We start from the raw sequence: 15,417 nt of genomic DNA, 5'->3' as shown, positions 1-15,417 counted from the left end.
GGGTGACCAAACAATTGGATGTGGGAGGGGCGCTAGATGTTGTGTACTTGGATTTTAGCAAAGCCTTTGACATGGTTCCACATAGGCGACTATTAATAAACTGAGTGCCCTCAGTACGGGACCTAAAGTGACCAGCTGGGTTAAAAACTGGTTAAATGGGAAGAGACAGAGGATAGTGGTAAATTGAGCTTGCTCTGAGGAAAGGGATGTTATCGGTGGTGTACCGCAGGGATTGGTCCTCCAGCTGGCTCGTTTTAACATCTTTGCGAATGGTATTGTGGAAGGGCTATCTGATAAGGTTTGTCTCTCTGGGGATGATACCAAACTCTGTAATAGGGTGGACACTCCAGAGGGTGTGGATGGCATGAAATAGGATCTAGTGAAGCTTGAAGAATGGTCTGACAATTGGCAACTAAAATTTAATGCTAAGAAATGCAGGGTCATGCACTTGGGTTACAAGAATCCAAGGTCATGGTACAATATAGGGGGTGAAGTACTTCTGTGTACGAAAGAAGGGCGGGACTTGGGGGTGATTGTGTCTAATGACCTTAAGGTGGCAAAACAGGTAGAAAAGGTGATGGTCAAAGCCAGAAGGATGCTCGGGTGCATAAGGAAAGGAATGACCAACAGGAAAAAAAGAGGTGATAATGCCTTTGTATAAAAGTCTCTGGTGAGGCCCCATTTAGAGTACTGTGTGCAATTCTGGAGACCCCACCTACAAAAAGATATAAGCAGGATGGAGTCGGTCCAGATGGCAGCTACTAAATTGGTAAGCGTCTCTATCATAAAACATATAGAGATGGGCTCATGAACCTCAACATGCATACGCTGGAAGAGAGGTGGGAGAGAGAGGATATGATAGATACATTTAAATACCTTGGTGGTGTTAATGTACAGGAGGTGAGCCATTTTCAAATGCCACTTCAGGCACAGGCAGCTCCTTGTGACTCTGGGCAAGTCACTTAACCCTCCATTACCCCATGTAAGCCGCATTGAGCCTGCCATGAGTGGGAAAGCGCGGGGTACAAATGTAACAAAAAAAAAACCTTATAAAATACTCTTTCACAGAAAGAGTGATGGATGGGTGGAATGGACTGCTGACAGATTGTGCGCATGCATCTGCGTTTTTCTACAGTACCGACAGAGAGGAGTGTGAGCGCATCTCAGTTAAGTTTTCCTGAAGACACCTTACTGGGCGAAACATGGACACCATATTGGGAACTATTACTTATGTGGGAACTACTGTTAATGTGGAGAAATAAGGATTAACAGAATAAACTGGAATTCGATCAGTATTTTGAACACACGGACACAAAGGGATTGTTTGACGGGCTGGATCCCTCTTAATAAGAACTTTGCTGGATAGAACAGACCATACTGAATGCACAGCCTTCAGATAAGCAGGCATTTTCATCAATATAACTGTAGAATCTTTGAGATTAAGAAATAATTCATAGTAGACTGAAAACTAATAGGCAGGGAGGCTGGAGTCAGTGTGATGATGGTGCAGAAGTGCAACATGAAGGAGATGAATCCTTGTCCAGGATTGGTGTAATGCACTTATCTGAGCACTAAAATTAATATTAAAATTAAAATAAAATACAAACACATTGATATAAGATTGAGTCTAAAAGACTAAAAAACATATGTATGGTTATACAGGTTTCTATTAATATGAGTAGGTAAAACTTTAATGCCAAGAAATGCAGAGTGATGCACTTGGGGTGCAGAAATACAAAACAGATGTACCAGATAGGAGGGGAGAAATTTGTAAGCTCAGCTCAGGAAAGGGACCTTGGGGTGATGGTGTCCGAGGATCTCAAGGTCAGGAAACAATGCGACAAGGAATGGCTGCGGCCAGAAGGATGCTAGGCTGCATAGAGAGGGATATAACCAGTAGAAGAAAGGAGGTGTTGATGCCCGTGTACAAGTCGTTGGTGAGGCCCCACTTGGAGTATTGTGTTCAGCTTTAGAGGCCTATCTTGTTAATGATATAAAAAGATTTGAAGCAGTTCAAAGAAAAACGATGAAACTGGTATGGGATTTGTGTAACAAGATGTACGAGGAAAGACTTGATTATCTGAACATGTATACCCTGGAGGAAAGGAGAAACAGGGGTGATATCATACAGACATTTAAAATATTTGAAAGGTATTAATCTACAAACAAACTTTTTCCAGAGAAGGGGAGGTGGTAGAACTAGAGGACATGAATTGAGGTTGAAGGGGAGTTGACTCAGGAATAATGCCAGGAATCATTTTTTCACCGAGAGGGTGGTAGATACCTGGAATGCCCTCCCGTGGGAGGTGGTGGTGATGAAAACAGTAATTTAAAAAAAGTGTGGGATAAACACAAAGGAATCCTGTTCAGAAGAAAAGGATCCAAAGCAGCTTAGTGGAGATTAGGTAGCAACACTGATAATTGAGAAGCAAAGCCAATGCTGGGTAGACTTCTATGGTCTGTGCCCTGATCATAGCTGAATAGATTTGGATGGGTTGGAGTGGAGCTTTCAGGGGCTTCGATGACAACTTCTGAAGTTTTAGAACAAGGACCATACCAGGCAGACTTCTATGGTCTACGCCTGAAAATGTCAAGGACAAATCAAGATCAGGTGTACATATGAAGTATCAAATCATAACTTATGTAGCAAGTTTATCTTGTTGGGCAGACTGGATGGACCATACAGGTCTTTATCTGAAGTCATCTGCTATGTGGCTGTGACATCACCGGGCTGAAAATTTAGCACAACCTATATACATAAAGTTGTATATGGGAGGATCTTTAGAAAAAAAAAAAGAAGAGATCCATTTGAAGTTTTCCAGTAAAAAAAAAAAATTCAATTTACTTCAGGATGACTATGTGTGCTACCCTATCAATGTATAAAACCTGTATAACCTTATTTCTATAATTGCCAGTGTCTTTATTTAAGAAAAGGCACAATATGTCATGTTTAATAGGTTTTCCCATCAAATGAACACGCTTAAACAATTATGAGCTTTTTTTTTTTTCTTGAATTACCTAGTTCTGCAATGGATACCGTTGGAGAGGTCTCCCCATTTCTCAAAGAACAATAAGGGAAGAAGCTTGATGCTGGTGTGTAGTCACATATCGGTTCTGGTTTGATGCCATTAATATCAAGACCCGACTGATCAGGAGAAGGCTGTATGTCTAAGTAGAAGCTGCTCACTGCAGAGTCTGCTTTGCTACCTTCAGATGTATGCCCATCAATGTAATTACTGAGATCATCAGGAAGCTCCGTTAGCCCATTGTTGGTAATACTGTACGTTGGCGTCAATGGCTCTGCCTCCCCAGGCTGCTGTGGGTGATCTCGCTGTTGTTGTTGCATCCGGTGCTTCTGGACCTCCGCATACAAGCTGTCCCTCTGCTTTTTTGACATTCGACCAAATTTTACAGCTGAAAGCACAGAGTTGCATTTTATACACCAAGATTTTGGGAACCATCAAGCATCTGCCATATGCGATGGCGACATGCAATATGAAAAACAGGCTTTAAAGTCTTTTACCATCACTGATTAGCAATTTCAAAAATAAGATGGATATTTTATTCTGTGATATACAGTCTTCCTTTAATCCTGGACATCGTGTTCATGAAATTACAACTGATATTAAAACAGCGATTTCCACCCAGATGCATCAAAGCTCTGAACAGAACATTTTACCCTGGGAGTTTACGTGTCTCTTTTAGTTTTTAATAGATTTATTTATGCAATGCATTTGATATACTGCTTGAGCCTACAAATAGGCATAATATTTTAATGAAGAGAATACATTCTCTGACTTGGTCTACCCAGTTTACCACCATCTATCATAAATCCACAATACACTGCTACACATTCTTGGAGTGGCAAAATAATTGAAGTCCTATTTCAGCGTAACCAAGTTAATAAATGCTGTTTAAAAAAAGTCAATAGGGCAAAGGTGAAAACAGTGACCTGTAATACACCTGTCTACTGATGGGGTAAATTAAAGGTAGGGGGAAGAATGGATAGATGCATAAAATCATCAAAGCAAAAGGCAGTTCTCATTTTAGTAAGATTCCACGTATTACAAAAACATTAAGAATATGTTTATATATTGCTAAAGCAGGAATTTTGCCAATGATATACATTGATTTTACATTAAAACCACAGTAACTATATTTGTTAATGGCTCACATTCAAATGGAATCATTTTAATTTTACCAAACACAAGCCCCAATGTGATTAACTGTGCTGCACAGTGGTTTATTTCTGCTTTAGTGCTGATTTTGCACGCATTACAATTACTTCCAATTTGAAAGTATCAAAACAGGATTGAACCTGCTAGTGCTATTAGTATGTAAATGCATGCTAAAAAAACTACATATAGAATTACTTCCAATACAAACTGCACTCATTTCCTGATTAGCAGTGAAACTTTATTTCACCTCTAGAAGTCACAGGGAGATTAAAATATCAGCTATGGATCTCCAAGTTGGGGACCTCTGGATACGTTAGGGAGCCAAAAAGTCTCAGGGCACACCTGGCCTGGACACCCCTGGTCCTGGCCCTCAGTATAAGGAGGCCCTCAACCAGAGAACCCCAAACCTTCCACCAATGGCCTATAATACTTAGTTTCCTGGTACTGGAAAGGGTAGGAATCTCCTATTCTCACTGCCACTGTTCTTCCCCCAATTAAAAAAGAAACAGAATATATTGGCTGTGCATATTAAGCACTGTTATGCTATGGACTACATGTTCCAGTAGTTTTTAGTTCTCTATGATTGGCCCTTTATGTGCACATGTTCCCTGTTCCCAGTGACTCGTAGGTTTCCCTTATTGGCTTGCTCCTCCCAATCCTGTCTGTACCTGAGAGAAACAGCATGTTCAGTCAGAAAATAAGAATGCACTCCACGCTTTTACTTGTAATCCTGCTGCTTGTGCTTCCAACCCCCCTGTAATTCATTGTGTTCTTACCACAATATAGCATTTACACTTGACCAACCAGCCTGTGGCCAATTTCTCTAGCCCTTCCTGCCTGTTTGAGGGGCTGGATAAAGAACAGACTCAGACCTATAGCAGCAGGCTAACTCCAATACATCTCAATAGTGTTTGTTTTCTTTCATAGAACATAACTTAAGAACAAAAGAATAGCCATACTGGGTCAGACTAATGGTCCATCTAGCCCAGTATCCTGTTTCCAACAGTGGCCAATCCAGGTTACAACTATGTAGCAGAAACCGAAATAGTAGGAACAATCCATGCTACCAATCCCAGGACAAGCAGTGGCTTCCCCAAGTCTATGTTAGACTATGGGTTTTTCCTCCGTGAACTTGTCCAAACCTTTTTTACATGTAGGCATGCTAACCACATCCTCTGGCAATGAGTTCCAGAGCTTAACTATTAACCACGTGAAAAAATATTTCCTCCTATTCGTTTTTAAAGTATTCCCATGCAACTTCATTGAATGTCCCCTAGACTTTGTATTTTTTGAAGAGTTAAAAAATCTATTCACTTTTACCCATTCTACATCACTCAGAATTTTGTAGACCTCTATCATATATCCCTCCTCAGCTGTCTCTTTTCCAAGTTGAAGTAACCTCTTTAGCCTTTCCTCATATGAGAGGAGCTCCACCCACTTTATCATTTTGGTTGCCCTTCTTTGAACCTTTTCTTCCTCAACTGACTGCATTAAAGAATAATTGGTGATCTTCATATTGGGTTTAACTCTATGCCAGAATATTGTGAATCAGACACTCTGTTGGTGTCAAGAGCCATTATTTTCAAAGGTTTCCCTAGGACCAGGCAAGTATGACTGATTTTGTAGACCTCAATCATATTCCCTCCTCAGCAGTCTCTTTTCCAAGCTGAAGAGGCATAACCTCTTCAGCCTTTCCTCATATGGGAGGAGTTCCATTTTCATGAAAGTAAACAAAAAAAAAGAAAAGAAAAGAAGAAGCTGCATTAAAAATCTAATGCTGATTCCTTATGCAGTTTTATAACATAAGGCTAACAGTGAAAAAGTCAAGACGCTCACCATCTCTAGACATCCCCACAGCGAGACATTTCTGTAATCGACAATGCTGACAACGGTTCCTACTAGTCCGATCAATCAAGCAGTTCTTCTGACGAGGACATGAATAAGCCGCGTTACTTTGCTGACTCCTCCTAAAAAAGCCCTGTGATGTAAATTGGAAATACAAATTAACCATCATCGTGTCAACACTACATGAATCTTCTCTGTAAATCACAAATCAAGGAATAAGATAAGGATGTTGCTGTTTCATATTTGTATTGATCACCTTCATAATGAATGGAAGAATTTTGACTTTGAAATTCCACTGAATCAGAACACATTTATAAATTTAGCAATTCTGTTCACGACCAATTTATATTACATAGAACAGACTATGAACTTCAGAAATTAAATGTAATAATTACACTAACTTGAAAATAACTGTAAACACAAAATATTCTCAAAGACAATGTCATGTCAAGTATAATGGTCTATTAGAATTAACATGATTATTGAAGAGTACAGGGTAATCTTAAAAAGCAGTTTCTGCTTAGAAAGAATTAAGCACACAGAAATTAGCTCTTACAAGAGCAACAAGTATACATGCATGAAAAGTAGGCGTAGCTCAAAATGGTGCTAACTTACAAAGTGTTCTCAGGGCAGAGTTGCAATGTATGCACATTTTATATAAAATATGCAAGTGCCCACGTAGAAGGTAACTATAACAGGGTGCCCACTATAGGAACTGGTTATAGCACTCATTTTAAGCCGACTATAAGCATCTACTCTTTCACCCCTCCCCCCCGATTACTATTGCAAATGTACAAATGTACAAAAGCACACATACATTAAGGCGCAGCCACTTATACCAATGCATGTGCCTAGATGTTAGCTTGTATGTGTGAAATTATAGCATTCTATAATTTGTGAATCTGTGTACTGCTCACACTCTGTCCACACTCTGCCCATGTGCATGCCCACTGGCAAAGTAGGTGCCATCAAATCATGGTGCAAACATTTCCTTTATAGTATTCTATAAGAGGACATTTCCATGCATTCATGCTGTGTAAAACTAGGCAGCAGAATTACCCCCACAAAGTACGTGCACATATTTACACTTCTTTCGGAACAGAGTAAATTTGTGTGCTGCTAGGAATAGTTCTTATAAAAGGCACAGAGGCATAAAATTGGTGCCTTTTTGGACATTTCACCCAGGTGCCCTGTCATGGATATTTTTCTCCATTTTGGGGAGTTTATTGGCTGCTCTCTTTTTTCTGGAGTTTGATGCTTTATTGAGGCCAATGATAATATTTGGGAATTTCTTTGGGAAAACACACACTTGGTCAGATCAATGCTTTCTGAGTTTTGAGGTTTTGTTTATTTAAAGTTTGAGATGTTTGTAGCTCCCCGTAGTCTGTGTTAGCCATTTTGTTAGCAAACTGCATGTTTCATGTTTTTTGAGGATATTATGAAATTACCTCCTACATTTCTGAACAAATGTTAATTTTTCATTACTTTACTCGTGACACCACTTTTAGTTAAGGCAATGATTTAACAAATTCCACTGATCCCAATCTGTGGTACGGTCCACAGAATGTTAAAAGGTAAAAACAAAGTGAGGGGGGCACCAGGATTCCACAGGCGACTGAATAGAACCAGCATACCCTCATCTCCCAATTTCTTCCCCTCCCCCACCACAAAAAAAAAAAGAAAAGAAAAAGCCACCAGCCTCAGTGTCATGGCTCTTTTACTCAAAGTAAATTTTACATTTGTTGGAGTAACAAGGCATATCTATACAATTAATTGAAAACCAGTGCTGGACTAAGAAGTGTGCTTTGGTCACAGTTTTGGTGCTCATTCACATGCATGCAAAAATTCTTAATTAACTTTAGTTCTCTGGCATTTAAATAATTGGCTTTCAGTGAACTGGTTCTGGTAGCACTTTGGTTCCTTAAATATAAGGGAGGAAAATTAGAAATAGGAAATTTTATTTTTGCATTGGTAGCATAAATCCCATTCCTGTTTATTAGCATAATTCTACTACAGAGGAGTTTGTTAAGCTGCCAAAACTGGGTTTGGTGTGGGGAAGAAAAAGCAACAGCAACAGTTCATATGGCAGCTAAAATGATAAGATTTCAGAAAGCAGCTTTCAAAAAGATCATTTTTCATGATATCCTGTGCTTAGCTCTGACAGATCTGTAGTTCAGTGATTGAACATTACAGCTGTGCCATTTTTAACTCCCTCCTCCATCAGCATAAAACAGGAGAGATCTGCTGATGTCATGGTTCCCCTTTCATCTACTTTCCCCTTTCAGAAAAAGCCCAGGCTGAAATGCTGAGTGGCTGTTTGGTCTTTTGACAATTTTCTCTTAATGAATTGATTCCTACACTTCATTAACATACCCACTTCCACTTCTGTATACACATATGTCTTAATTAGCTGCTCATTGGCTGTTTAATTACAAGAAAACAGCTGACAGATGCCAGGATGCCTCCTTACGGCAGCTGTTATGGAATGGCTGTACACAAGCTTGTGACAAGACAGCCTTATTCATAACAACATGATTTATTGTTAAGACGCAGATGCTCATACGTATCATTAACTTCCGTAATATTCCCAGCAATTAAAAATTAGGAATTTTCTATTGGATTTTCCGTATTAAAACTGTCCCTCTCCCCTGACTACGTTTTTTTTTTTTAAGCTCAGAACTTTGTTAAAAAGTCTTCTTTTCTACCTTTCCATGTAAAATACTTAATCATAAACTAGAATGTTGCAAAGTCTGAATAACTAGAAATAATACTCAGTAACTTGCATTATTTTCCGTCTTACTGAAATGAATAAAATACTGTAAAATAAAAGGATGTTTGAGCTGGCTTGGGCATTGTTTGGCACTATTCCAAGGAAATCTTTGGTCCACATGCTTTCAAGAATCACAAAATTGAAAGGGATGGTTTAGATCTGAAACTAACTAGTACTGAGATTGTTTCCCCTATATATTTATTATCTAAAATGCATAAGAAAACTGGTGTTCATTATTGGTCATTAATCTTTAATTTCTTTAAAAAATCTTGTAGCAACACACTTTGGTAAATTTTCAAAAGCTTAGGGTAGTGGTTCTCAAACCTGTCCTGGGAGAACCCTAAACAGCTGAATATTCATTGTGGGTATCCTGAAAACCTGACCGTCTAGTTTCCCCAGGACAGGTTTGGGAATCATTGGCTTTGGCACACAAATCCAAAATTTGCTATGAAATTTTCAAAAGCAAGTCTCTGGGCACATAAGATTATTAGAAGCCTAGACTTGGAAATTCATTCATTCATTTCAGTAATTATATACCGCTTAGACCTAAGCGGTATACAGTTTCATTTTACAGGTACTGGGTCTGTCCATTCTACTACTGTTGCACCTGGGGCAACAGAGGGTTAAGGGGCCCTTTTACTAAGGCGCATGTACTGACACAAAAAAAGCACTGGTTATCATTCTCCTGGGTCCAGGGCCGCCGAGAGACTAGGCCAGGCCCGGGACAAGGCTGCCCCCGGGGCCCGCCCCACCCGAGGTTGCCAGGCCCCCCCCCTCCACCGTGCCCTCTCTCCACCCCCGGGCCTTCTGCACTGACCTTAAACGCCTCACCTTCGAAGGCGCAGCAAGCAGCGGCAGACCACTCCTTCCTTCTGTGTCCTGCCCTCGCGGAAGTTACGTCAGGCGAGGGTGGGACACGGAAGGAAGGAGTGGTCTGCCGCTGCCTGCTGCGCCTTCGAAGGTGAGGTGCTTAAATTCAATGCCAGGGAGCGACGGAGGGCGGGCCGCACTGCGGCGGCGGTGCAGGGCCCCCACCGGAGGCCCGGGCCAGGGGTATTTTGTCACCCCTGTCCTCCCCTCTCGGTGGCCCTGCCTGGGTCCAAGGAGTGCCTGTTGAAAAAGTCCGCCTCCACATTCCTTGATATGAGCCACCGAGAAGCAGAGAAGATTTCTCTGTGCCCAACTCATGAAGCAGGCCACCTCCACCTCCATCGGATGACTGCGGGTCCCACCTTGCTCAATGATATAAGCTGCCACCACCGCCGCATTGTCAAAAAAAAAAAAACTCAGACTGGGGCCCCGGCCAGAAAGGGAGCAAAGTCACTTAAAGCATTCTGCACTGCCCTGAGCTCCAACATAACGTAACAAAGTGGCTTGTATTCCGCTAATACCACTTGGTTCCAGTAAAAAGACACTAGTCATTTCCAGGAATTACAGACTACAGATTACAAATATACACATTTCATTCTTTAAAAACAAAACACAAACTAGTTACATTTTCTAAGTTTTAATAATAAGTTTGTGAAACAGAGAATAATTTGAAATAATTAACAAAAATATCTGAAAGTCTTTACTAAGAACAACTGCTTGGTATGAAAAAATATTAATCTATTAACCTAGTTCTTTTCATGGCTTTTAGAGAAGGCTAGGAAAAAAGGGTAGTTCTACTAGATTTAAGAAAAATACAAAAACAAAATGAGTTAACCAATACAATGGGGCCAAACCATAAAGTACTTTATAAATAAAACAGTAGAATTTAAACAAAACTCTGGCATAAACTGGAAGCCAATGATTCTTATATAAAATACTGAGATACAGTGTCATACATTTTCAAAGAGTATATGAGATGGAGTGCCATAACCCGTATTGACTGCAACTGCTTTAGTAATTGTTTAGGCGATCCCAGGTATATAATATTGCAGTAATCTAATATACTCAGAATCAATTAATGTACTATCAAACCAAAATGGTCTTGATCAAAATATTAACATACTCCCTAGAGATTATGCATAAGAAAGAAAGCCCTTTGAGTGTGTTTACATGAGATTCAAAGGATAACTTAAAATCTAGTAATATCTAACACTTTTATAGATGATGAGACGGGATAAAGAGTGATTAATCCTAACACTTTTTTCCTCTTCTGCAGAACAGCGATTTATCGAACACAGACTTCTACTCTCTCCAGGTGCCCTGTGCCTGATGAAACTTGTAATGGAGCTTCCCAACCTGACTTGCTGGTATCTATTGTCACCACTTCCCATTGTGTTACACCAGAAAGGGAGCTCCAATGATCAAATTCCTGGGTGACAACCACCACTGCATATTCCATCTGACAACCAGTTTCCAAGGAAGATGAAGGTCATAGTTCTGTGACAGCAGAGATCAGCAGTTGAGAAGAGATTCTTGTAACAGCTGCATATGAGCCCTTGCCCATGGAACCACTTCCATCGCTGCTATCACTGACCCCAGATTCTGGACATAGTCTTGATTGAGAAGACAGATGTTGAACCAGTTTCAAATTCCTCCACTTCCATGTGTCGAATAGAACACCCAGATACTCCAGCATCTGCAATGTAGTGTGCTCTTCTCAAAACCAACCACCTAACCCGACAACCACAGAAGACAGATAACTTTATCCGTTGCCACCACGCTGTCCAAATAGGACAATGCATGAATGAGCCAGTCATCGAGATACCGATGAACTCTGGTGCTGAAAGAAGGATGCTACCATCACAATAACCTTGGTAAAGGTTCTTGGAGCTGTGGCGGGACCAAAGGATAAGCCCTGGTCTGAAAGTGATGGCCCAGCACCACAAAACGTAGAAACCTCTGATGCGGCGGCCATATGGGTACATTCAAGTACGCCTCCTTGAGATCGAGGTGAGAAATTCTCCTGCTTGAACCAAGGCTATCACTGCTCTTAGTGTCTCCAAGCAAAAGCAGGACACTCGGAGGCACACCACCAGACAAAAAGTGCGTTCCTTCTTGAGACTGTCTTTTCATGTATGGTGTACAGTGCTGTGTATGCCTTGTAGCGCTATAGAAGTGATAAGTAGTAGTAATCCCTGTTTGGCCTGGAGAATTGGAACAATGGCCTGGAGTGTCATGCCAGCAAGGAATCTAAGGTGGCCTGAACCTCGACTGCCTTGGTTCCCTTTCGACAAGGAGACTGCAAGAGAGGAATGACCGGGTGGGAGAACTCCAAGTTGCAACCTTGTAGGAACATCCACAACCACTGGTCTGATGTGATTTTGACCCACTCCTCCCGGAACTCCTAAAGATGTCTTCCCACCAGATGAAGAGAATAGACCAGCTTCACATCGCTGTGGAGCTCTGGAGGCATCGGGTGCTCTAGCCGACTGAGAGGAGGGCTTCCAGTCCACATGCAAGAAACATTGGCATGCCTGTTAGTGAGATTTCTGACCAAATTGCTGGTAACCAGGCCACTACCTTCTGCTGTCTCAAGATTGAGCGCACCCTGAAGATGGATGACAAGAGGCTTTCGGCTTATCCTCCAGCAACCGCTGTGGCTTAGTTTTCCCTTGTTCTTTTCACCAAGTTACTGAGATCTTCTCCAAGTAGCCAATAGCCCCAAAAGGGCAGTTTATCTAGATCTGACTTTGACGCTGCATCCACTGCCCAATGCTGCAATCATTGCTGCTGAAGTGCTGTGGCAGCCAAAGATTTACTACAGGTCGTAACCCATAACGTCATGAATAGTATCCCCTGCCCAATGCCGTAACCAGAGTTGCTGACGTGCCATGACAGCCAAGACTTACTGTGGACCATAACATTTGATAAATAGCATCCGCCAAGTAGGCGGACCTCACTTCCAGCTGGGCATTATGGCACCCTTCTTGTGTTGTCAACTGCTGATGCCCCTTCAGGCATGCTCTTGCCACAAAGGAGCTGCACACTGTTGACTGCTTTTTTCTTGCATAGAGAAAGGTCTCATTATGCACATATAAAAGAGCTTTTATAAAGTCACCCAGGGCTTACCTATGGTGACAAGAAATCACAAAATTTTACAAAACCCTTGCATGGGTGTTTTTGGGGGTGGAGTCATGGTTTACATGTGTTTATAAAACACACATGTACTTTACAAACAAATACTTACACTTACTCCTGAGTGGGGGCAAATGTCTGCGGCTTCTATCTAGCCCTTACTGTTTTATGGTTAAAATCTTTTTATTAAGAAACCAGATTCAAGAAACAACCATCATATATAGTAAGGAAACTCAGTTGGTACTAGTGAACCAAAAACCGCAACCTCCCAACCAACCCCTCTCCCCACATGGCTCCTCCTAAAGGTACAGGAGTAATAATACCAACAGGAAACTACAAGCTCTAGAAAGCAAGGTCTGCCAAAAGGCCTCCCAAGTCGCTTGGAATAATCTCCCTGGAACATTATCAAGGGAAAAATTCCTTGTCTCTCCATCCTCGTTTGATGAATACGCACAGTGCACCAGCCTTGAAGAGTGGGGCGAGAAGAATCCAGCCATTTCATCAATATCGCATTTAGACCAAACAAGACAGCCTTGCTGAGAAAGCGCTTAAATCCAGGCAGTACCGGAGTTGTATAAACATATTTGCCACAGAGCAAAAGAGGACCATAAGTAACTGTACAATCCCAATAGGTCTGTAGAGCTGCGATCACCATTCTCCAAAAGTGGGCATTGACAGGACATTGCCAAAACATATGGGCCAATTTGGCCAGATGACTCTGACATTTAAGGCAAGTATTACTGTCTGCCAATGTAGTTTTAAAGGTGCAATGTGGAGAAATGTGAAGCCGCAAAGCAAATTTGTAAAGCAACTCTCTCAGCAACATAAGTTACATAAGTACATAAGTATTGCCATACTGGGAAAGACCAAAGGTCCATCGAACCCAGCATCCTGTTTCCAACAGTGGCCAATCCAGGTCACAAATACCTGGAAAGATCCCCAAAATGTACAAAACATTTTATACTGTTTATCTCAGAAATTGTGGATTTTCCCCAAGTCCATTTAATAACGGTCTATGGACTTTTCCTTTAGGAAGCCGTCCAAACCTTTTTTAAACTCCGGCAAGCTAACCACCTTTACCACATTCTCTGGCAACGAATTCCAGAGTTTAATTACACGTTGAGTGAAGAAAACCTTTCTCCGATTCATTTTAAATTTACTACATTGTAGCTTCATCGCATGCCCCCTAGTCCTAGTATTTTTGGAAAGCATGAACAGACGCTTCACATCTACCCGTTCAACTCCACTCATTATTGTATAGATCTCTATCATATCTCCCCTCAGCCGACTTTTCTCCAAGCTGAAGAGACCTAGCCGCTTTAGCCTTTCCTCATAGGGAAGTCATCCCATCCCCTTTATCATTTTCGTCGCCCTTTCTGCACCTTTTCTAATTCCACAATATCTTTTTTGAGATGCGGCGACCAGAATTGAACACAATATTCGAGATGTGGTCGCACCATGGAGCGATACAAAGGCATTATAACATCCTCATTTTTGTTTTCCATTCCTTTCCTAATAATACCTAACATTCTATTTGCTTTCTTAGCCGCAGCAGCACACTGAGCAGAAGGTTTCAACGTATCATCGACGACGACACCCAGATCCCTTTCTTGGTCCGTGACTCCTAACGTGGAACCTTGCATGATATAGCTATAATTCATGTTCCTCTTTCCCACATGCATCACTTTTCACTTGCTCACATTAAACGTCATCTGCCATTTAGACGTCCAGTCTCCCAGTCTCGTAAGGTCCGCTTGTAATTTTTCACAATCCTCCCATGATTTAATGACTTTGAATAACTTTGTGTCATCAGCAAATTTAATTACCTCACTAGTTACTCCCATCTCTAGATCATTTATAAATATGTTAAAAAGCAGCGGTCCCAGCACAGAGCCCTGGGGAAGCCCACTTACTACCCTTCTCCATTGAGAATACTGACCATTTAACCCTATTTTCTGTTTTCTATCTTTTAACCAGTTTTTAATCCACAATAGAACACCACCTCCTATCCCATGACTTTCCAATGTCCTCTGGAGTCTTTCATGAGGTACTTTGTCAAACGCCTTCTGAAAATCCAGATACACAATATCAACCGGCTCCCCTTTATCCACGTTTGTTCACCCCTTCAAAGAAATGTAGTAGATTGGTGAGGCAACATTTCCTTTCATTAAATCCATGTTGACTTTGTCTCATTAATCCATGCTTTTGAATATGCTCTGTAATTTTGTTCTTAATAATAGTCTCTACCATTTTGCCCGGCACCGACATCAGACTCACCAGTCACTGATTCCTTCAGTTTATGAATTCCAAGCACAAAGTTGCATGGCTGCTCCGTGGGTAAAGTACTGCAGAGCTCCTGGGATCAAAGCATGCCCAACTGAGACCTTCCCTGGAGGAACTGCGGGGTTATTACAGAGGGATAAATAACGAGTTACGGAGGCTGAAAATTGATTCCTTCTACAGACCCATCTCCAAACTGCCCTAGAGGAGCTGAGGATTGGGTTACGTTGGAAGAGGCAATTTACTCAAGGTGTGAATATGATTCAAGTGTGTCCCTGGGACTAAGTTAGTCTCCTGGGAAGTGATAGAAAAATATTCTGTGTTCCTAAACCAGTCATT

General features: G+C 41.3%; 1 protein-coding gene across 1 annotated transcript in view; it reads right to left on the bottom strand.

Annotated features, from left to right (window-relative positions):
* RORA (RAR related orphan receptor A) overlaps nt 1-15,417 on the bottom strand; it is a 198,044-nt gene that overhangs the window by 61,351 nt on the left and 121,276 nt on the right. The window contains exons 3-4 of the mRNA XM_030188437.1: nt 6,015-6,156; nt 3,019-3,414 (exon numbers count right to left, since the gene is read on the bottom strand). Of these exons, the coding sequence (XP_030044297.1) occupies nt 3,019-3,414; nt 6,015-6,156 (538 nt within the window). The remainder of the gene's footprint in view (nt 1-3,018; nt 3,415-6,014; nt 6,157-15,417) is intronic.

The sequence above is a fragment of the Microcaecilia unicolor genome, chromosome 1, assembly GCF_901765095.1.
Source record: "Microcaecilia unicolor chromosome 1, aMicUni1.1, whole genome shotgun sequence".
Taxonomy (NCBI): domain Eukaryota; kingdom Metazoa; phylum Chordata; class Amphibia; order Gymnophiona; family Siphonopidae; genus Microcaecilia; species Microcaecilia unicolor.
This window is presented reverse-complemented; position numbering and strand designations above follow the sequence as displayed.